General features: G+C 51.3%; 6 protein-coding genes and 1 long non-coding RNA gene across 7 annotated transcripts; 2 read left to right on the top strand and 5 right to left on the bottom strand.

Moving 5' to 3' along the window:
* Window position 1: 1 nt before the first annotated feature.
* Window positions 2-2,183, bottom strand: LOC100905621 (mannose-P-dolichol utilization defect 1 protein). The gene is made up of 4 exons (XM_003742066.2): window positions 1,919-2,183; window positions 1,264-1,462; window positions 945-1,149; window positions 2-775 (listed from the first exon to the last, which is right to left on the bottom strand). Exons 1-4 carry the CDS (start codon window positions 2,001-2,003, stop codon window positions 527-529), a joined length of 738 nt encoding a protein of 245 aa, XP_003742114.1. The 5' UTR covers window positions 2,004-2,183; the 3' UTR covers window positions 2-526.
* Window positions 2,184-3,280: 1,097 nt separating this feature from the next.
* LOC100898601 (propionyl-CoA carboxylase beta chain, mitochondrial) lies at window positions 3,281-5,268 on the top strand. Its single transcript, XM_003742100.3, has 2 exons — window positions 3,281-3,606; window positions 3,724-5,268. Exons 1-2 carry the CDS (start codon window positions 3,448-3,450, stop codon window positions 4,921-4,923), a joined length of 1,359 nt encoding a protein of 452 aa, XP_003742148.2. The 5' UTR covers window positions 3,281-3,447; the 3' UTR covers window positions 4,924-5,268.
* A 1,063-nt stretch (window positions 5,269-6,331) lies between these two features.
* LOC100898462 (coiled-coil domain-containing protein 169) lies at window positions 6,332-8,238 on the bottom strand. Its single transcript, XM_018639033.2, has 6 exons — window positions 8,174-8,238; window positions 7,717-7,825; window positions 7,473-7,589; window positions 6,830-6,919; window positions 6,556-6,695; window positions 6,332-6,464 (listed from the first exon to the last, which is right to left on the bottom strand). Exons 1-6 carry the CDS (start codon window positions 8,236-8,238, stop codon window positions 6,332-6,334), a joined length of 654 nt encoding a protein of 217 aa, XP_018494549.2.
* Window positions 8,239-9,370: 1,132 nt separating this feature from the next.
* Window positions 9,371-11,528, bottom strand: LOC108864090 (exonuclease 3'-5' domain-containing protein 2). The gene is made up of 2 exons (XM_018639032.1): window positions 10,893-11,528; window positions 9,371-10,807 (listed from the first exon to the last, which is right to left on the bottom strand). Exons 1-2 carry the CDS (start codon window positions 11,301-11,303, stop codon window positions 9,371-9,373), a joined length of 1,848 nt encoding a protein of 615 aa, XP_018494548.1. The 5' UTR covers window positions 11,304-11,528.
* A 1,886-nt stretch (window positions 11,529-13,414) lies between these two features.
* On the bottom strand, window positions 13,415-14,672 carry LOC100905475 (uncharacterized). Its single transcript, XR_003777095.1, has 5 exons — window positions 14,364-14,672; window positions 14,020-14,180; window positions 13,825-13,940; window positions 13,630-13,743; window positions 13,415-13,519 (listed from the first exon to the last, which is right to left on the bottom strand). It is a non-coding gene; the product is annotated as an uncharacterized LOC100905475 (long non-coding RNA).
* Window positions 14,673-16,155: 1,483 nt separating this feature from the next.
* Window positions 16,156-19,814, top strand: LOC100905329 (zinc finger protein 808-like). The gene is given in 6 exon segments (XM_018639030.2): window positions 16,156-16,174; window positions 16,690-16,832; window positions 16,957-17,263; window positions 17,362-18,375; window positions 18,378-19,489; window positions 19,623-19,814. Coding segments are annotated over 6 exon segments (2,787 nt in total).
* A 515-nt stretch (window positions 19,815-20,329) lies between these two features.
* LOC100898172 (protein pygopus-like) lies at window positions 20,330-20,817 on the bottom strand (the record flags this gene model as incomplete). The annotated part of the gene is made up of 2 exons (XM_003742097.2): window positions 20,330-20,571; window positions 20,682-20,817. Coding segments are annotated over 2 exons (378 nt in total), but the record flags the coding sequence as incomplete, so codon positions are not given.
* Window positions 20,818-21,540: the final 723 nt, after the last annotated feature.

Here is a 21,540-nt window from a genome sequence, read left to right as displayed (position 1 = left end):
CTACCATCCATTTATTTACTCCTGACTCTCGAAGAGGGTCCAACAACATCAAATAATTCAAACAACTTTTCAGAGTCCTGCGCAGCAGGTTTCCTGAAGGGTGTCTTGCTCTAGGTGGGACAAAGCTATAGCGCAGACATCGCTGCTCTCTAATTCATATAATAATCTCTTCCAAAACAAAAACTAATTCCTCTCACCGAAATTGAATGGTCGTGTCCCAGGCCGAGCCGACGATTTTGACTATCATGAGGATCCCGAGAGAAGATCCGAATACTCATGGCTATTATACAGGGTTTCCACATCGATTTCAAGCTACGTTCGAGCTCCCAGTTAGACTCTCGATTGTATCTCCTCGAATCGTCGAGCGGTGCGTTGAGTTGAAATCTTACTGACTGAGTCATCGACACCTGAGACTTTCCACTCGTAGTCTTCCGATCGGAATAGTTTTCAGTGACTCTAAATTCAAACGCCATCCTCTGATTCGAAGTCTCGTGCGTAGGAAATCTTCACGAGACGCCCTAAATGTTTACTCTTTCTTTTTACTCGAAGTCGTCTTGGTGATCTTATCGGTCGCTTCCCAGTAAATTAGGATTTGAATCACGAGCAACGCGTTCGCCAAGGCTGCGAAACCGTAGGAAAGAATCATGATCTGATCGTTCGTCTCAGTTATTGAAGTGAAGATCCTTGCTAGACACCCCAAGAGCAGCAAAGACATGGTGATCATCGAAAGTTGACCGGTGTGACCGGCATAGAAGTTTTCGCGAGCCTGCCAGAGCTTGAAAGGAAAGAATAATCAAATTAGAGCACACCATGGAGTCGCCCGTGAACATGGAGTTAATTCTCTCCGCGAGTCGATTCGGCCCATCGTCGCTCCGTACTCTGAGTGCGGGCTGCTCAAACAACATCCCGCCCGGATATCCTCCACGGGCGTCTAGTGAACTCACCTTTCCCGATATGACGGTCGGAGCCGCCAGAACCTGCCCCCACCACAGAATTCCCATGGGGAGCGTATCTGAGAAACTGATGAAACAGGCAGTAAAGTATATTAACGCGAACACTGCGGCCATCAGCGTTCGTCCCTGATAATGCAGAGCGAGCAGGAGGATGAGTGCTGTCTCCAGCATGAGAAACGCACCTTCACCGTAGGCGCTGTAATCGAATAGTTTATTAGAGTGAATATTTTTTCCCGATCCAATCATGGACCATAGATTAGCTCGAGGAACCGAGCCAAGGTTCAGACTCAGGGGAGAGCTCCTCACTTACCTGAAGGGGAATTTCTGAGCGAAACTGTAGGCGGTTGTTGCCGTAACGCCGGCTAGGTCGGAAATCACCGCAGCGACCGAAAGACCGGTGGCGGATTTGGCGTTCAATATTTTCAGGATTTGGGGCAGTTTTACGAGAGACCCTCCCAAGATCATACCATATCCGAGGCATTTGGAGAGGGCGAGCTTCAGACAGGCCGCTGCAATACGAATGTCTCTACTCAGGCTCCTTCCGACAGCCGATGCAATAATTCGCCGCACAGCCATTTTGTTTCGACGCGGAGCATATGCGGAAAAATCCGGCTGGTGAAAGATTCCGTGTACGAAAAGAGTCCCATGGGAACGGATCGAGCCCATTGTCCCATAGAGGGGCTCATACTCTTGGGGATAGTATGCCGGCAACGACGGTCGGCGCATCAGCGCCGCTGTCAACATGGGAAAGCTACGGGATCTCCAGGAAAGGAATTTGATCCAATCCGAGCCTCCCCGTCGATTTCCGGCATCGGTTAGAGTAAGCTCCTGTCAAAAGCGCAGACGGAGCCCTCGGTAATCGTATCCGATACGCTGCCACAGGTTTTTTTTATCGGAAACATTATCATGATGGGAGCGAAAACTTCCCTCGAGAACCATTTGATAGCCGACATCATCTGACTCACCGTCTCCGAAGTTCCAATCAAGCAAGATCGAATCGAAACATTTGCCGGGTAGTACGAGGCTCGCCAGCGGTCTCAGTACTTCCATGATTATGACCTGTGGAGCCTCTCAGAAGAATATATTCCACTCCCTGAACCCCACCGATGAACGGAGAAACAGCTGATCGTGGAATACCCGCTGTGTGAAGTCACTATGGGGGTACAGAGTTGGTTTCTCACCGATGAATGAGAGAGTCGAAGGGCTCGTCTCTCGGAGAATCACAACGCCACCGAAGCGACGTGTACCGCCGCGCAGATGACAGCGCCACTCGCAGAGGCGGGAACAATCGAATCACCTTCGTCGGTGCAGGCAGAGGTGTGTTCCTCGGATTTGATTTCATCGGATTTCGAATAACGATTCGGCGACCACAAGCAGTGGAGTATAATTGTGAGCTCCATTTTGAACATCACTCTGTCTGAGGCACACAAGGCATGAAGAGAATGAGCAAGTGGGTAACATCCAGGGCACTGAACGCTTTTTCAGTCAGATATCATGCACTCGGGAGCACCTTGAGATTCCTACAGGTACCGAGGCTGCGCAGCTGGAGATAGCTGGCTCCCGCCCCGAGCTCGTCCCGATGAAAGCCACCCGCGACCCATGACTCCAGTGCGATAATAATCGACAAGGAAACCCTTTGGCAGACCCGCAGGGCTCCGCTTGTCACCCGTCATGAGTTCTCCCAGGGTATCGAAACGTTTCGCTGACCTCCCTCTCTCTGAATGGAGAAGACTTCGAAATGGCGAGAGACGGATCCTCTAGATAGAGTCGCTCTGAGTGAAACCCGAGGGAGCCCACCCCAAGGGGGGTTGCTCAACGACCAGGTACTCTAGAACCCATGTTCTCTCATCGTGCTTCTCTCGGGATTAGCCCTCACTACCGGATCAGATCCGTATATAAGCACTCAACTCACACGTTATATTCGAACACAGAAGACTGCTGACGGTTGCCTGAAACGCTCACCGTGTGTTTCCTGATCTGCTCTTTGGAGTCTATCCGGTGTTGTCAACGCATGGACCAATGTTGACACCTTGAGCTAGCGACCAACCTCGAGTGTTCACTCGTTACCCCAACTAGATCGGAATCTAGCTCTATCAGGGAGCATCGAGAAGTTCCAACGGTACGCGAGAAGATTTCCCTTCCCGAGACAGCGGCTGACATCCGTTGGTTGCAGATAGTCTCGGAAGAGATACCGCGGGGCTAAGAGATTTTCCCTCGAATATTCTTCTCGTTCGGTGGCGTCTAGGAAGAGCTCATGATGTTGTCTCGCTTGCGATGGCCGTCTCTGGTCCGCGCGCAGGCCCTTCATGTCAAATGGTGCAGTGTGGCTCACACTCTGAAAGTGAAGCGAGAAATCGAAGATCGAAGAGCTCAAGCTCTTCTCGGTGGAGGTGAGAAGCGGATCGCGGCTCAGCACAAACGTGGAAAGCTCTCAGCTCGAGAGAGAATCCGTCTCCTCGTGGATGCTGGGTCTTTCACCGAATACGATCAATTCATGGAGCACACTTGCTCAGACTTCGAGATGGAAAAACAGAAATTCGCCGGTGACTCCGTGGTGACGGGACACGGCGAGATCCATGGCAGGAAAGTGTTCGTTTTCTCGCAGGACTTCACGGTGTTCGGTGGATCGCTCAGTTCTGTCCATGCGAAAAAGGTGTGGATCCTAACCCTCATGAGCTGGATAGAGCGGAATTGGAAAGGATGAAATCCTCCAAATTCATGGCCGTTTTACGGAAGACCCTTATCGTTCATTAGAGGGTTTCTCTTACAGGTCTGCAAGATCATGGACCAAGCAATGCTGGTGGGCGCTCCGGTGATCGGACTCAATGATTCCGGTGGGGCTCGGATCCAAGAAGGGGTCGAATCGCTCGCGGGCTACGCCGACATTTTCCTACGGAACGTGACAGCGTCCGGCGTCATTCCCCAAATCTCGGTGATCATGGGACCCTGTGCGGGCGGCGCTGTTTATTCGCCGGCGATGACGGATTTGGTGTTCATGGTTAAAGACACCTCGTACCTTTTCATCACGGGACCCGACGTGGTCAAAGCCGTTACGAACGAGGACGTGACGCAAGAGCAGCTCGGTGGTTCGAAGACACACACGCACACTTCAGGGGTCGCTCACGGAGCATTCGAAAACGACGTCGATGCACTGATTCAACTCCGAAGACTCTACGATTTCCTCCCGCTGAATAACAGAGAAGGATCTCCTCGACGCCAGTGCAGCGATCCGTGGGACCGCCCCGCTTACTCTTTGGATTCTGTGGTTCCGCTGGAGTCGACCAAAGCCTATAACATGATCGACGTGGTCCTGGATCTCGTGGACGACCGAGACTTCTTCGAAATCATGCCGAACTACGCCAAGAATCTCGTCTGTGGCTTCGCTCGCATGAACGGTGAAACGGTCGGCATCGTGGGCAACAATCCCAAGTACGCTGCGGGTTGTCTGGACATCAACTCGTCCGTCAAGGGTGCGAGGTTCGTCCGTTTCTGCGATGCCTTCAATATCCCCATCGTGACGTTGGTTGACGTGCCGGGATTCCTACCGGGAACCTCTCAGGAATACAACGGTATCATTCGCCACGGAGCTAAGCTTTTGTACGCCTACGCGGAGGCCACCGCCCCCAAAGTGACAATCATCACGCGAAAAGCGTATGGAGGAGCCTATGACGTTATGTCGTCGAAACATCTCAGGGGTGATGTGAACTACGCGTGGCCCACGGCCGAGGTGGCAGTCATGGGCGCCAAGGGCGCGGTGTCGATCCTCTACCGAGGTTCAGACAATGTTGCTAGATACGAGCAGGAGTACATCGACAAATTCACTAATCCCTTCTCGGCAGCGGTGAGAGGCTTTGTCGACGATATAATTGAGCCGCACTCTACTCGGATGCGCATCTGTCGGGACCTGAATATGTTGAGGGACAAGAAGTTGAGCAATCCACCTAAGAAACACGGAAACATTCCTCTCTAGTTCCACCGCCGCCACGCGCGAGATATACTCACTTATAATACAAACTAATCAAAAGATGAGGATGATTGTCTGGACATTATCTCACAATCATAGCAGACAAGATCGAGATGCACAACGCTGTCGACCGAGGGGTTTTACTCGGAATGTTTTGAGCGCTGAATGAGTGTTACTTATCGAGAGAGGACTGTGATGGGAGCGTATGCGGTATCGATGATTTTTTGACTTATTCGAGGAATACTTGCGAGAGCGCTAGTCCGGTCACTCGGCAAGGCTTTTACGAAGAATTTTCACCCAGCTGAGTTCATTTAGAATACACGAGGAAGCCGCGGGTGCGAAAGCGGCGCGGCTTTCTGTAAGATCGATGATCCGGTTCTTTCTCTAGATCAGGATAGCTCGGGGGATAACGTAGAGGAACAAGGAGAGTGTTGCTGAGCAGAACGGCTCTTCAATTTCTTCCTCAATTTCCCGAAGGACTCTCTGGGGTGTGTGTCTCGATTCGACTCCGGAAGCGCTGTTTTGCCTGGAGAGAAAGTCCCTAACATTTCCCAGGGCTCGATCTATCATACCTGGAGCAGCCAAATGGTGCTGATGCTGATTCTGACAATGGGAGCAGACCTACAAGAACTGATTGTAAAACTGAAAGTCATTCTATCATCTCAGATTACTCGGCGACTAATCTGTCGTCGATTGTCGGGTGTCATTGTGGTCTCAAGCCGTTTCCGATGGACCCCTGATTGGGGCGTCCGTGTCCCTCTGAACGGTATTCAATTTCCGATCTGACGACTTCGAGCCCGCGCGGAGCTTCTCTGGATAATTGGAAGCGAAGAGGAGACCTCATCGATGCTCCTCGGGGCTGCCGTCATATCGCCACTCCACCGGAGAGCTCGACTGAGAGTGGAGATCCCGTGATGGAGTCGTGGATAAGTCAACAGGGCACCGAAGAAGAAGTTCGCGACGGCTCTTTTATTCTTGAGAATGATGCCGGTTCGTATATTCACAACAAATCTGGGTGAACGATTCTCTGCTTCGCGAAAGTCCCGGGCGTAATGTCTCAATCTACGGTGGCTCGACTTCTTTTGGTCGCAGGGATATCCTCGGAAATGGGCTCCGATAAGAAAAACTGTGTCGGTCATCTTCGCGCCGTCCCTATCTCTTCGCCAGAATCGTCCCCCACTCCGTTCAGCCTGTAGTTCTCGCTTCATTCCGACTGAGAGCTCGACCTTTCATTCTTCTGTGAATGGAAAAAGCGAAGTTTGAAAATCCCGGTCTGATACCCATGCAATATCGGTGCTCGGCCCTCTCTTCCTCATCGCTCTCATAAGTCCGCATCGAGGCCGCGGAGTCCAGGCCGTGATCGTTCCCGATACCCGGTGCCGCTCGCTTCCGCCAGTATCGCCTCCTTCCCGCACTATTCACTCATATGGCCAGAGGTGCGATCATGATGTCCGCTGTTCAGTTTCGGAAGACTGCGAACGGCTGCGATTTTCCTTATAGGCCCCCTTTTCGGATCAAGGACACGCTGATTTGGCAGAATGTTCCCCCTGGAAAGTCGGACATGTTTTTCAGTACAAGGGGACTTTGAAGCGATGGATTCAAAAGGTTGGATTATCATGAAATGAGGGACATACTCACTTCCTTTTGCTGAACATTACGTAGTCATTCGATATCATTTTCACTCGGGATCGAAGAGCTTCGAGGTTCGTCATCGCGTCTCGGATTTCAGTTTGGTATGCCTTCCGGGTTTCATCGAATTTATGGAAGGCCTTCGATTCCTATTGATATGAATCCGTTAGAATATAGACCATACTACTTGCCGAGGTCTGTCCTCGCAACAGACATATAGCGACTCTCCATGAATTCATCGAAATGAATGAAGTCAATCGATGGTCGAAGGAAAGGATTTCACCTGGTCCAACCTCCATTCGAGATCGCGAACGTCGCTTCGGAGGTTATCCCTATCTTTCTCCAGTTGCCTCAAGCATCTTGCCAACTGAGCCTGAGAATTTCAATCACAATTCCGTAAGCTCTAAGCACTCCTTTGCCAAAAGTCTCCTTAACTCTCTCCCCGGCTCTTGACCAGATGCGATCGTTTTTCTCGCCAAATCCGTGTGCGGGGGATCACTACAGCGGATTTCCAAACGACGGTTCCCGCCTCCCCTTCGAAATTCGCGAGATACAGTAGAAGCTCGTTACTACGAACACGGAGAAACCGACGAAACTGGTTCGTTGTACCGAGTTTTCGCTGTAACGAATGCCGCTCAACACTATTCCTCAGGCGAGCTGGCCAAAGGAGGGGAAATTCCTTGTTCGTTGTACCGAGAAATTCGTTGTAATGGGGGTCTTTATTACGAGCTTTTACTGTAGATGTATTTTCGGGGAACAAGGAGCAGCAGGAAAAGGGGTCAAACGGACGTGGGCATTCCGGGAGCCCGTTCGATTGGATGGCCGGAGGCCCTCTTGCTGGCCCCCGTCCTCCCTTGAGTCCGCCATAACGCTGGAATAAGCTTGGATAGACGCTCCATCGACTCGCAATTGGTTCCAGGACTGACCTCCGAAAAAGAATCAAGGTCGAGCTCTGCTGAGCCAATAAATGGTCGGCCCTGTTGGCATTCCACCTGTCCTCGGAGCCATTCTTTTTGCTGATCCAGATGGTGATTCAGTTCTACCTGTGAACGAGAGAAACCCGAGCTTCTGAATAAAGGATCCCTTTGCTCGCTCTATCCGACCAGCCGAGCACTAATATTTCGATTATCCTGCCATGAAGATTTTCAGTCCGTGCCCCGGGACACAAACCTGAGTTGTGTATCGGAGCTGCCATTCGCTCACGTCAGGGTTCCCGCTTCTCTCCTCTAATTGACAAACAGTATGCTCCAGGTCCTTCAGTGATTGTTCAAGTACATGCCTTTAAGAGGAGAATTATTGAAAAAACGGCACACAGGTGGAGATTCGGATCGGGCAGACCTCTCTCAACTCGTTCGAACTTTCATTGCCCTCGCTCCATTCGACCAGACTTTGAACAAAGTGGGGCAAATCGCCCGCCCGGATCTGTACCAACGCACAATAGCCCAGTGAGCTTAGTAGTTCACTCGGAAATCTTTGCAAGCAATCACCGAAATGGGGGCTCTGATCCCGGCACGAGATGGAATAATCCTGACTCTTTACGAGAACCACTTCTTCGGAGCCACCTGTACTGCATACTTCTTCAAGGCGGATCGGAGACCATCCGACTGAAGGAGATACACTAACTTACTTGAAGCGCTGCTCACGGTCGATTTCCTCCAGAAGGCTCTGATGCGAGCTCATAGTTAGGAACATGGAGCTCCACCGGAGCTGCGACACGGGCCCAACTCGAGGGGTAAGTGCGCCGATAGCCTGCCGAGTACACACTCGATTCGGATGTCATGGCAACGACATACCCTCATATGTGTAGAATTTGATGCTAACAGCTCACGCTCCAGTCGAGGAACTTCTCGAGTTCGATCTCCTGAGAACTTTAGGCTAAAATCAGATGCGTCTAGCAAGGTCTGCCTATAGGACACTGATTCGGCTATCAAAGCAAACCGATGAATCGTTTTCGACCTGTTTATCGATGCTTCGCTAGCCTCTGAGGTCGGATAATTCCACGCACGCAACCTCGTCAGCCCGTCGCGGCCAGCCGCTTGCCAGCGACCACATCTGGTTCGGCATCGAATACGCAAAAAAAAGTCATCAGCACGGGAGCGAACTCCGCGCGTGAGGTGGAGAGCGGGAATTCTAAAACGAAATCGACAGAGAAAACCTCATACCTTGGAAATTGCCCCAGCCCTCCCCACCTCTCTTGAGCACCCTGGAGTAGGCCCCAAGTATTGCTCTCGATTCGCTCCTCATAATTCATAATGGAAACTTCACATTTCTGAACACCGTCACGACAGGTGACGGACAGGTGAAGGTGTTGACTCGAGCTGATATTGATGAGAGGAACAAGAGAGATCGCGGGCCTCCCATCCATCCTTTATTCTGTCGTCGGATATGAGAACAATGTTGTAACCTGAGTCCTTCCCATCAGTTGGCTCAACTACTGTCAAAAATCCTCCAAGTCCGCGCTTGGAGATCATAAATCATACAGTTTGTGGGGGTGAGCTTCGACTGCCATTGATTCGGCTGGATCGACGGAAGCGGCGGACGAGGTCAAAGAGTTATAGGGAATCACAAGAAAGGGACATCTCCCAGATTCAAATGTGCGTCATATTATCATCCATCCAACAATGAGTTGTCAATGCTCCTCCATGAACCTTTCCGACTATCAGGCCCAATGAGTATTTCGCGCCTCGAATTTTACAGCCAATGACGACGTGTGCCCAGATCGTTGTGTACATGAGCGCACACCAAAATAAAAGGTTTCACCAGTACCTACGCTTCCGACCCAAAGTACACGAATTCTCGTGACTACGAAAATATAAGCTTCGGCTCAAGAATCCGGATTACGCGGCATAACGTGGAACTTCTCCTTAGATTCTCGATCATTGAGTTCAAGGCGATCTCCATGGAGTCGGTTTTCCGAGATATGTGCGCAGTCATTTTTTGGAGCCTGCGTGAACCCGGCTCCTCCTATCTCCGTCCACACAACAACCTGACCGGCATCTACGAGCCCGTACTGGACGACAGCACGAACTATCTCGCCGACTCGGCTCCACGACGCGCCGACAACTTTCAAAAATTCATCGTGTGTCAGCGGACCTTCATACCTGCCTGTGGCAAGTTTCATCAAGACAGCCTCGTGATTATGGGTGACGGACCACTTCGACGAGAGATGCTCGGGTTGCATTGTATCTAAGAAATGCTGCCTGAATCTGGATTCCAATGCGAAAAGGCCTTCTGTCTTGCTGTACTTTGCAACAACCCTTTGAGCGTGCGTCAAGCCGTGGTCGAGCATCCACTGCTGCTCGTCTAGTCTCAGCGCTTTGTCTATCACGGCATCCGATAGAGGTTCTCTGAAGTGGTCCTCGAGTAAATTGATGAATTCAATCCTCCTCGATTCGGGTAATTTCCCTCCTGCCGTCTTCAGCGCACGAGCCGCTCGTTTCAGCGAGTTCATCATCGGAGCCTGCACATCTATCGGACATTCGGTGTCCAACTTTGCGCGAAGCTCGGCGTCGTGCCTCGTTGACCTGTGTTGGCAACTCACGCAGATCAGAACGCTGTCGTGAGAGGTGTGAGACTTCATCAATTCCGGGAACCTTTTGCGATATTCCAACGGAACTACGTTCTTCTTCAACAAGAGATCATCGGCGCCGCATACAACGCAAATGTTGCGTTTCTCTTCGATGTAGAACTCGCCCCCCAGAATCGCGCGACAGCGTGGCTCGAAGTTGAGTCTGATCACGGGCGGATCTTCGGACTCGAGTGTGGCCAGTTTCATTTTGAGATACCAATCGACTTTAACGTCGTCGGTGTTGCAAAGCATCTCACCGTCGGGAGCTTTCATGACAGCGTTTTTGTACACCTTCTGGTCGCTTCTGGTGACCGTTCTTCGTTTCGATTTCGAGCTCGGAGGTTTCGAACTCTTCGTGGACGGGTTCTTCTTCTTCGCTGGATGCATCCGGAATGGTTTGTCGACGTAAATCGCGAATCGAGACAAGCAGCTGTCGCGCAGAGATCTCAGCAGGGAGGTTCCTAGGAAATGGCGCGCTATCCTAATCCCAGCGAACGCATCGTTCGCCGCATAGACGCACTGGGCCTTCGTGAGTCTACGAGCTTCCCAGTTGGACCCTCGCAGCAGCGGGGATTTGTTCAGCTCGTAACCTGCGAAGCGAGATGACAGCGTGGCCAGGGAAAGGCCCTGGCTCGTGTTCTCCTCACAACCCATTTCCAAGGCCATGTACCGTAGATCCAGACAGCCGTTCATCTACAAGAGAAACGATTCGCCTTAGATACTTCTCGATTGAATGTTGTTGCGCTCCAAACAATGTCAGAACCAGCGCAGCCCTTACCTCGACCCCGTAGTCGGTGTGGAGTCGCCTGGCGTCTTCCACGATAGCGACACCAAACTTCAAGATGTTGTGATCCGCGAGGATTCGTCTCACTTCCAATGGCATTTGCATCTGACAGAGGCGTATGAGGACGCACAATTCGGGATTCGGCGCCATCTGGAGCAGAGCAACCAAATGGGTGCCCGAATTCACGTTCACCCATTCACAGTCAACTCCAAGCAGGCCTTCGGATGAACATTTCTTGAACTCGTCCGCGATTTCGTCCCAATCCGAGTCAGAGGAACAAACGAAAACGCGCGGTATTTTTTCGCGAGAGCGCTTGATATACCACACGGCGAACACCACGGCGCCGACCACTGCAGCGGTCCTTACGGCAGTGCTGAGTGAAAAAAGCTTCGACAGCGCTACCATTTGATACGATCCGGTCTCCGGTACTGCGGATGCGATCACTGATCCATTGCACAGATTTCGCGATGAACCGCTTTTGGACGGCGAGCTGCAGCCCGGAGCTGTCCTAAGGAGCGAAAATCATAAAATCAGAAGAGGGAATCGCTCCAGCCATACAGGCGGTCCTCAGCCTCAAAGCCTCCGGCTAAGATTCGTTTCTCCGACACTCTCAGCCCACTGCCTGATTCGAATCCCGGGATCCGCGATCCGATTCGCCTTATTGTTGTTTTCTTTCTCCCTCCACCGTCCCCGTCATGCCGTCACATATGATCGACCCATGCTGACTCGGACTTCAGCTCGCACAGTTCCCTGACCGTGATACGTTCTTCCGCTTGGATTTTCGGATAAAAGTTCGACGTACGATCGTTCGTTTGTATTTCCGATGGCCACCCTAGAGGAGAATAGGTGGAATAGTTATATCGCACAGGACTGGGAACTCCTGATTTGCAATAAGCAAAATGAGAAATGATGATAGTGATCTCTGCTGGGCTTCGGAGAGCGTTCGCGCGGTCCATCCATTTGATGGGCTCCGATTCCCTAGTCGGATGAGTCCTGCTTGAACGACGGGGAATCACGCTTGGATCATCGTGGGTATTGTCCTGACCGCGATGGATGACGAACGTAATAGCTAGGCTCTTGTGGGCTGCTGTGCCCTCTTTTCCTGCGTCAAGCAGTTCTACCTGTTACCTCAGATCGATGAGGAGTAGCGGTACTCCCGAGCCACGAGCAGCCGACGACTGCTCGAAGCGACTCAGGCAATGATACCTAACTATGTACTAATTAGAAAAAGTTATTCCTGTAAAAGTGTCGTGCTCAGCCACGCACCGGGAAGCACGCTCCATGAATGACTATCCAAACGACGGAATCCGATCATTTGAGAGTGCTGGGGGCAATGCTATCAAAGATTCTCACATTGATGATATTTCCCACATTATACGAAAGCGATATTTGAGGATACCATTCGACGTTAGCAGGAATTATCGTTCGTCCCTGCTGCGGTATTTGGACTCCCCTTGCTGACGTAGTCGGACTTCGACTACGAAACTGCTCAGAGCGGAACTAGCACGAGAGAGGAGGCTCCCCCTGGATTGAAACCCACCGCGCTTCGCCGATCCCGCAACACCAGGACATCAGAGCCTTATATAGGAGCACAGCATCGAGCTGGAGGCTCATATGAGGTAGCGGAACGCTTGAGCTCCTGAAGACAGAACGAACTTCAGAGAGGAAGGTTTCGTGTCAAACCTCGCAGATGAGCAGGTCAACTCTGAGCCCGGGAAGCGCCAATCCGCGAGCAGGCGAGTCTCCAGCGGACTTTCTTGAATAGCCGTTGCACGCTTTCAGCGGACGGCTCTCCATGGGAGGTTATCCCGAGACGCTTTATTATTCAACGAATAATATTCCCGAGCGGCATTGGCCCCTGTTGATCTCGGACTGATGGTCTCCGGGGCGAAGCAAGGAGCAGACAGCAAGAGTAGATGTTTCGATAGCGAAGAGAAATCCGGGGGGGAACAGGGAAAGGACGCGCTCCGATACCCGGCAACGATTCTAAAATTATTAGGTGCAGTACGCGGGGTGTACATCGAGAGCATCATGCCGGTCATCCCCGATGGATGAGGGTTTATCCCAAGAAGCACACCTTGTTCATCGTCGCGACCTTTGCCGCGAAAATAATGTCGATATGAAAAAGGTCATTCTCAAGAATACAACGATGAGAGGCTATGGAGTCATCCTCCCGATTCGGAGTGATCTCAATGAGAACGACCGTCTTAGCGGAGCGCATTAGTGCTATACAAGAACCAAGGCAAGAGTTGATTTCCGTGCCGGATTGAGACCACGCGAGGGTGGTTCACCAATCATATGCGGATCGTCTTCCTCCGTACGGGCTTCGGGCGATGTGGCTCGCAGCGAGAACGAGCACTCACGCCCAGGTGCTCTGTCTGATAAAATGCTCTTTCGCTAAATACAATTATTTTATAAACTTCGGAACAATCGTGGCTGCTTGTGCGACATCTGTACAATTAAAATTTGAGCTCACAATCAGGTCAATGATGTTGTTATGAGAGCGAGATCAGTCATCAAACGTCAGAGGAGGGCGGGAGGAATTTGGGCATTTCCGTGATTCTGCGCAAAATGTCGATCAACGTCATCTGGATTCGCAGCTCCGTGCTGTTCTGCGTCCTCTGTGGAATTTCTACGGATGAGAAAATCTTCCGAATGAAGGCACATGAAGACGAATATACACGGAGGCTGCTCCGTGGCCAACCATCTCAATCATGGAGTTCTCACGTACCTTGAAGAAAGGAACCCCCACACCCTGCAAGGCTTCTTGTTGTTCGGCTACGATATTGTCGATATCTTTGATGATGCTGAGGTCTGTCTGATTCAGCTCAGCTTTACTCTCGTCCTAGAAAAAAATGTTTATCAGATGGTGCTGGGATCGGGCGGTCGAGTCCAGATTCTGAATGCGCTCTCCTAGTCTACGCACCTCCATCAGTTTCCAATCGGCGTCGAGCTCCTTCTCAAGATCCTCCAAGCTGAGGCCCGCTCTAGCTTGTAATTCCCGCCGTTTTTGATGTTCTTCTTTCAAAGCTCCCATGCGTTCTAGAAATCGAGGAATTCGGGCTAGGGGTGTCGTTGAAGGTCGGTTTCGCTGGGGCTGACTTTTCGGAGGAAGACTTACGTTTGAGTTTGCTCACCAGCTCGGATCTCTTTTTGTACAGCTCATCCTCCCGCAAGAGTTGCACTTCATGCAGAAGCTTCGCGATTCTCAGCGTGAGTGGGTTCTGTAGCGTGAGGCAGAGTTCCTCGAGGACCGTATCCGTGAAATACCTCTGCAGATCACTACAAGGAGTGCCCTTCCGTAAACTCGAAATTCTTATATCCAATTAGGGATCAGCTCAGCATGCTTGGATCGCTGCACCCAGTATTTTATACAGAGCGGAATTCGTCGTCCGCGCTCAAGTCTGAGCTAATCGATTCGAACTCTACAAGTAAAGGGGCAGGCGGGAATGGGAATGCCTGTACCTCGGTATTTCTTTCCACATTTCTTCAAGGACAATCTTCAAGCCGGCAGCGCGCTCGGGATTGATTGCCATGCCAGGCGGCTGGGAGGACCGACACTTCCGTACTCTTCGAACTTCTGAGGGGAACTTCTGTCGCAGGTCGGAGTCCCTAGAGACCCGATAGGCTTCCGTGACCTCTCATCGGAGTGAGTCCAACCGGACGTGCCAAGGACCGCAGTCTACGACAGAGAATGATATCGACCAGGTTCAAGCACCTACAATAGGACTACTTGTTGGGAGCAGGTACTGGCTATGCTTCAGCCGGCAGAAGCTGTTCATTTTGGAGCTTCAGTGGAGCACTGCGGACCGACGACGAGTCACAGGTCACAGCTCAAACTCCATGCTCCCACTCGCTATCCGCGTGGATCGCTGTACCGCTCTACGCGCTGCCGGTGTTTTCATATGAGTCTTCCCGGTGCTGTGTTTACTTTCTGTAGTCTACACATCTACGTAGGAATGTGAAAACAATGATGTCGATGATCTTGCTCGCGGCTCTAGCGAACAACCGAGCGGCTCCGCCGGATCGAGAGGCTTTCCTAAGTTTTGGAATTAAATTAGATGAATTATTTCCTAAGGCTTTTCAGCGATAAGAGCGTGCTCCCGGGAATCCCTCCGCCAGAAGGGGGGACCCCGAGGAGATCCCCGAAACTGCGCCTCCTGTCTCCTGCGGTGGTGCCGCCTCCTCTTGCTCCGTCGTCTGCCCGCTTAACTTTCATGTTTCGGAAGAGCACCCGTGGGAATATTATGTGAAATTGGAGCACGACAGGGATACCGGTTCCCTGTGTCGAATATCCCGCCGTCTGTGACGTCGTTACCGAACCGGCTGAGTCGAGACCTACCTTTTCTGTCACCCTCGACCTCCACCTTCGGTAGTCTCCCGTCGCCTCGGCTGATAGCTTGCTTCCCTGATTGCGCGAGAGCTGATAACAGATGGTTCTCGCTCCTGAGGGGCATGAATGGCGTGAATTTATCCATCAGCAGCTCCTCGCCATACCATCTGTCCACAGGAGCGCGATGACGGAATTCCCGGCTGGGTCGGTGAACGACGACGCAAAACTCCATTGAAAGGGGAGATCGTATTCGAGAACTCGAAGCAGGAACGTGTCGAGACCAGACATTCGGGCATGGGAGATTCTGTCTCCGACCTTGTCGAAAAACACTTCGAGCTCTTGCTCCCTCGATGGATGGATGTCGCTTCTCAAGAATGGTGCGAGGTTCAATGCAGGCCTGCGGCCTTGTCATTTCGAGACTCGAGAGCAAAATCAGTTCCGGTCCGAGAGATTGAAACCGAGCGTCTCACAACTCACAAGGTCTGGAACTGATTCCGGAGTCGAACGGGGCCGATTATCGGCAATTAGAGCCGCGGAGGGCGGCGTCGCGCGGGTAATACAGCCATGCGTGGAGGATGAGATATTTTAGATAATTGTTCTGTTTTGAGGATACATTGTCTTGCGTCTCTCGGGCTCCTCTGTGCGTCAATTCCTGCTCATATATGTAACCTAGACTATTCCTCTGTTTTTGTCCCAAAAAATGTCGGCTCAATCGTCTGCCGACGATGCAGAACGCTCGAAGCGCGCCGGAGAAGTTCGAATTATCACCACTCCTCAGGAGCCCTGTCCCAGAGAGAGTGAAGCGTCTGCTCTTGATGGTATACGGACACGGCGTTACGGATCGATTCCCAAAAGTTGTCTCGGTTTCACTATGGTAGAATCTCTAGTTCCATTACTCCCCGTGCTTCCCAAGCGGAGTTCGAGATGAAAGCGAACAATAAACGTAAGTCCCGGTCCCTGAAGTTCTGCAAACTCGCAGAGCAGAGCCTCGCAGATTCTTCGTATCTATAACCGTGGTCGCTCGAGAGCTGTCTAATGCTCCCTGATGTTTTTCAAAAATTATGGCGCAAAAGTTCAGGCTGCCGCTCACATGATCCTTATTCCCTGCGTCTTAGAAGCGCGATGGTCGTCCTACTGAGAGATCGAATGACGCCGCTGCCCGCCATGTCGAGGACTGGTTGTGCCCACGGAAAGCCCGGTGTGGGAAACCGTCTGAAACTCCCCAGATTTCACTGCGATCCTCCATGCAGAGACGCCAGAAACTGATGGTTTTGGAGGCGCGTCATGTCTAGAATCGATAGGACGATGTTGGGAGCAAGTAGCTCTTCGCAGCAAGTTGATATCGAGGCTTGCTTTCTCTTCTGCCATTGGCGCCTAAAAACGAGTTCCGAAGATCCTCCTCGAAGAACTGTGAGCTGATCGTATCAGGCTTCGAATTGAAGATCACTTCTTCTCCAGATCACCCCTCGTTGCCAGAACGGAAGAATGAGGACGAAAACAGGAAGTCCATCAACGCTGTCTATCAGTGTGGTATCTGTCAACAACTCTTCGAGACCGAGTCGGAGGCCACCGATCACTTCCAAGACTGTAGCACTGGCAAGGTACGCATATATAGTCTGGTCGGAGCGAAGATCTTGACGAAAGTTCGCGCCCTATTTTTCTCTGCCCGGGAAGTTTCATACTTGCGACTCCGAAGGTCCCGTTTTCGAATCTCTCTTTTTCCAGAAGGAAGCTCGGGCCCACTCATCGGCGGACGCCAAATCGGATAATCCCGCAGTCGGTAATTTCCAAGTCAGCGTTCTGGACTGCCAATCGTGTACTTTCAGAACAATCCGTGAGGATTCCATGCACAGTCACATCATCGATAAACATGCGTCGTCAGGTTCCTACAGCCGGAAAAGCACTCGTTTCGCGAAAACACCGACCATCATCAGGAGGAAACGAGATGCGAGCAGTGGATTCTCTTGCCATATTTGTCGCTACAAATCAGCCTCATTCAATAAGTTCCGATCACATGTTCACCAACAGTCGAGTGAGCGTGACTTGGATTCTTTCCACTGTTTCTTCTGTAGTTTCTCATGCAACATAGCAAGCGAGATGGACAATCACTGCAACGAGCAACATTCTCAGTCAACAACATACCTCCTCTGGAAATCGAGTTTCGGTGCTCGACCTGCTCGAAGATGTTCGCGAGCTCCGGAGCCATGTCCGAGCACCCGCAGAATTGCGGACTGACGGTGGAGCAGAGCCTGGCAGAACTGTTTCCTCACACTCTCTGTGAGGATTGCTCGTTCGGCACCAATTCGAAGAACATCCTGGAGTATCATACTATTTCGCTCCACAGCACCTACCCTTGCTCGGAATGTAGCGCGATTCTCCAGACGAAAAAAGCCCACATAGCCCACATGCAAGCCAAACACGCACAAGTTTGTCCCCATTGCAATATTATTTTTCTGTCTCAGCAAGCCTTCCTCGAGCATGAGGAGAAGCAGCATTCGAAAGGAATCACCTGTGACATGTGCAAACTCCAGTTCTCCGACGACAAGAGTCTCAGCTCACACATGTCGAAACATACTGCCAGGACTTGCTCCGTTTGCGAAAAACTGTTCGAAACTGTCGACGGTCTTGAGCAACATATGGTCGATGTCCACCCCAAAATCAACATGCTTGGCAAGAACGTTTGTAATTCTTGTTTCCACGTCTTCTGTACGGCAACGGCTCTGGCAACGCACTCCGAAGAGTGCACGGTGTCATCAGGGATTTGCATACACTGCGGCGAGTCATGTGGATCTCTGGAGAACGTTCTCAAGCACATAGAGACGAAACACGAGGAGATCGAAATCTACGAGTGCGCTTTATGTGCTCACCGTACCATAGATAGTACGGTGCATCTGAATCATCAATTGATACACATGGCGCTCCCAGCGACCGTAGGCAAATCGACGTACCAATGTAATCTGTGTCAAAAATGGACCACTTCAGCAGGATCACTGCGGACGCACCTCAATAATCACAACAAATTGAAGCCGTACCGCTGCGAGTTCTGCGAATTTACGACGTCTTCGAGCGGGAACCTCCGGGCGCACCGAGCCGTACGTCATCTGCACACAACGGATAGCGTCAAATGTCAGATTTGTAATCGGAATACCGCACGGCGAGTCAGATGAAGAAACACCTACGGATGACGCATTATCAGACTTTGAATTATCAATGTGGTATTTGCGAGAATCGATTCGTGACTGAGCTGAGGCTAAAACGTCACTTGGCCATCGTGCATTTCGATGACTCCGAAGCGGTAAATGGCGATGAGCCTTACGCAGGCCTGTCCCGCTTCCGCTGCGAGAACTGTCCATTCAGCTCGTACTCGGCGAACCGGTTCCGTCTCCATCGCGCCACCCACCGCGACCGGCTTGAATGTCCGTATTGTGATCTCAGTTTCCCACTCCTCGACGTTCTCAATCGTCACATAAACGTTCGTCATTTCAAAAAGCACGTTCCCTGTCCAATCTGTGCTCGACGACTCCCGAACGAGGCTCGACTCAAACAGCATATGGAGGCATGTCATGCCAGTGACGAGAAGGAGCTCAAGTGTTTAACTTGTGGATTCTGCTTTGAGTCCATCGCGCACCTGGAGTACCATTGTCGGAGTCACTTGACGGTCAGGAACTTCGAGTGTCCTACATGTAAGAAGACGTTCACGACTGCCGCGTCGCTCTGCGTGCACCGGCAACGGCACACGAGGTTGGAGGTGGGAAACAAGGGAAAGACGTACGTTGGCAATTCGAATTGGGTGTTCTACTGTGATGAGTGCAAGCTCCGCTTCAAGTACAAGAGCAGTCTGTTGGCTCACCAAATGGTAGCCCACTCCGAGAAGACTGAGCTCTCGTGTCACATCTGCTCGAAGCAGCCCTTTGGCTCTAAACTCCTTCTCAGTTATCACATCCGGAAGCATTTGGAGGAACGCGCCAACACGTGCGAGTTTTGTCAGAAGAAATTCTTCTCGCCCGGAGCACTGAAAAATCACGTCATCTCAGTTCATACTAAAGCTTACGAAATATTCTGCTCGATATGTGATAAAGGTATGCTCAGTCAAGCGAGACTAGAGATGCACATGATTCATTCTCATCGTGATACGAAGAAACGGAGAACGAAAAAGCTCAAAGTTGTACAGGAAGAAATAGAGGAATTCCCCGAGCCGATTCCACTCGAACCGCATCCAGAAGAGCTCATGACGGCTGATGAGACGATTTTGAGTCAGGTAATATATTGAGGCATAGATCCGGCGTTTCCAACTGGCTCGCATTCTCTTATCATGAGTTCCGTCTCGCGAGATTCCCGACAGCTTCTCTCCGACTTCGAACGACCTCAAACTCTCGATTCCTTTTTTCCAGGAAATTGTGATTTCGACCATCGACGAGCATCCACCAGCGGAAGATCCGACCCCGATATCGAATGGAGCGAATGAGGACTTCATAAGCCGAATCCTCGACGATTCAGACCCTCAGCACCTCGTGCAGATAACTGTCGGCTCTGACGGGGATCAGATCGGAGAAGTTGATCTCACGGGATACGTCATGGAATAGAGAGAGGGAATGTTGGGACGATACGAATTATTGTAAATTATACAACGCGACGAAAGCTCATCGAGTCAATCGTCGTCATGTGATACAGGGCTCGCAGTCGGATGACGATAGGTAGCATTGGAGAAAGTCCGCCTGCGCCCAGCCATGGAATTTGTGCAAGGAGCTACAAAATTTCCTCATAAATCCACTTCACCCATTAAAGTATAGCGCTCGTTATTCCTGAGGTCTAATGACTTTATTGCGTCGATGAGAATGGCTGCGAAAATCAAAATGACTCGGCTGCTCGACAAAATAATCCGTTTCCTAGAAGTCAGCGCAGCCGAACTGATGTTTTCCGCGACCGGTAAATTTCTTTCTCGGTGATACGTATCCTACAGATGTGTAGATGACGTCGCGGACCGGCCAGCTCTTGAATAGGGCGTTGTGTTGATTCCGCTTGATTTCCGAGCTGGAGTCCAGGCTCTGGTCCGATCCGCTGACACTCTGAACTCTTCTATGTACAGTTGATGCCGGCCCTATTGTTTGAATCTCACAAGCGGTACTTTGTTGTGCACAGCACACTTATCACAGACCCACTCAGCAGCGATCTCCTGCGTCAGCATGTGGAATGCTGCTTCAGTTAGTCCAGTGCAAATTCTGTGGAACCAAAAGTTGCAGCCCGGCTCGCAAAATACGGCCTGGTCGTTGTCGTGCACTTCTTTATGACACACCCCACACGGGTACATTGCTCCTCCATTCTCGCGGCTCATGTATTGACCTAAAGGGCGGGGAAGGTATTCGAAGTTAGATTGCGGTAGTAAGAGCGTTCTCACTAATCTCCCCGAAAATCATCGCGAGCCACCGGCGTCCTGAGCCTTGAGGTCTCACCTTTCCCGGGCGGGAAATTCTTCGCTACATTTCCCTTGAGATGTGCGCTAGCATTGTGGCTGTCGTCGAACGGGTTATTGGCGATCAATTTCTCTTGGAAAGGGGTTGGTGGGAGATACAGGTTCGCTCCTTGATGCTGTGGGGAAGGACTCCCAGAGGGGAACAACCATCCATTCGTCCTTGTTTGTTGGGTAAGGACCCGTTGTCGAGATCATCGCATTCTCTGCGCATCATGCCGACCGTCCTGTGCACTGCAAGAGCACAGAAAATTCAGGGGGAGGTCCGGTACTTTGGGAGGCTCTTTGTCGGGGGAATGGAATAGGAGCCACAGAACTTTATAAATTTGAAAGCTTGCTATGAGTCTGAGCCGCTAATCTATCTTCGACGACCAGGATAGCGCGGTGAATTGACAGCGATTTTGTGCATTGGAGCTGCTGCTAGAGAGATGGTCGAGCGTGAAAGATCAGAAGATTACCCCATGAGGGGCTCTCTCGAATACATCTCGACGTGAGCTCAAGTTCTTCAACCTCTCAATGAGGGAATCTCATGGCTGTACTTCGTGATTCCCAGAGCTCGAAAATACTCCATCCGAAAGAGACTCGGACTTGCTTCCCATCGGCAGCAGCCGATTCAAAATCTCGATATCAAGTTTTCCGGCTCGAGGGAAAAAGCCTCCGCTCTCAGAGAGTGTGGAGCCGGGGTTCGAGTTGAGCACTCAGAGCTGTGTCAGTATTCAGCTCCCCCAAGGTCAGAAGGCGCCGAACGGAATTAGCCGGTACGCTGTACCAGGCGGGAAGCGCATAGGGATACGAGACCCCTTTATTCTAGACAAGAGCTTTGGCGCTCTTTGGCGCCCGCA

The sequence above is a fragment of the Galendromus occidentalis genome, unplaced genomic scaffold (genome assembly GCF_000255335.2).
Source record: "Galendromus occidentalis unplaced genomic scaffold, Mocc_1.1 scf7180000077284, whole genome shotgun sequence".
Taxonomy (NCBI): Eukaryota; Metazoa; Arthropoda; class Arachnida; order Mesostigmata; family Phytoseiidae; genus Galendromus; species Galendromus occidentalis.
The sequence above is the reverse complement of the archived record's forward strand: the minus strand, read 5'-3'. Positions and strand labels throughout refer to the sequence as shown.

What these genes read in the sequence shown, in the direction of transcription:
- LOC100905621 (XM_003742066.2), bottom strand. Translation starts at nt 2,003, where the DNA reads ATGGAAGTACTGAGACCGCTGGCGAGCCTCGTACTACCCGGCAAATGT. An exon ending in TGATTGGAACTTCGGAGACG is followed by an intron (nt 1,463 to 1,918) that starts GTGAGTCAGATG and finishes TTCGTATTGCAG; the next exon opens with CGGCCTGTCTGAAGCTCGCC. An exon ending in GCTCAGAAATTCCCCTTCAG is followed by an intron (nt 1,150 to 1,263) that starts GTAAGTGAGGAG and finishes ATTCGATTACAG; the next exon opens with CGCCTACGGTGAAGGTGCGT.
- LOC100898601 (XM_003742100.3), top strand. Translation starts at nt 3,448, where the DNA reads ATGGAGCACACTTGCTCAGACTTCGAGATGGAAAAACAGAAATTCGCC. An exon ending in GTTCTGTCCATGCGAAAAAG is followed by an intron (nt 3,607 to 3,723) that starts GTGTGGATCCTA and finishes TTTCTCTTACAG; the next exon opens with GTCTGCAAGATCATGGACCA.
- LOC100898462 (XM_018639033.2), bottom strand. Translation starts at nt 8,238, where the DNA reads ATGTTCCTAACTATGAGCTCGCATCAGAGCCTTCTGGAGGAAATCGAC. An exon ending in TCGAATGGAGGTTGGACCAG is followed by an intron (nt 6,696 to 6,829) that starts GTGAAATCCTTT and finishes TCATATCAATAG; the next exon opens with GAATCGAAGGCCTTCCATAA. An exon ending in GTAATGTTCAGCAAAAGGAA is followed by an intron (nt 6,465 to 6,555) that starts GTGAGTATGTCC and finishes CCGACTTTCCAG; the next exon opens with GGGGAACATTCTGCCAAATC.
- LOC108864090 (XM_018639032.1), bottom strand. Translation starts at nt 11,303, where the DNA reads ATGGTAGCGCTGTCGAAGCTTTTTTCACTCAGCACTGCCGTAAGGACC. An exon ending in ACACCGACTACGGGGTCGAG is followed by an intron (nt 10,808 to 10,892) that starts GTAAGGGCTGCG and finishes TTTCTCTTGTAG; the next exon opens with ATGAACGGCTGTCTGGATCT.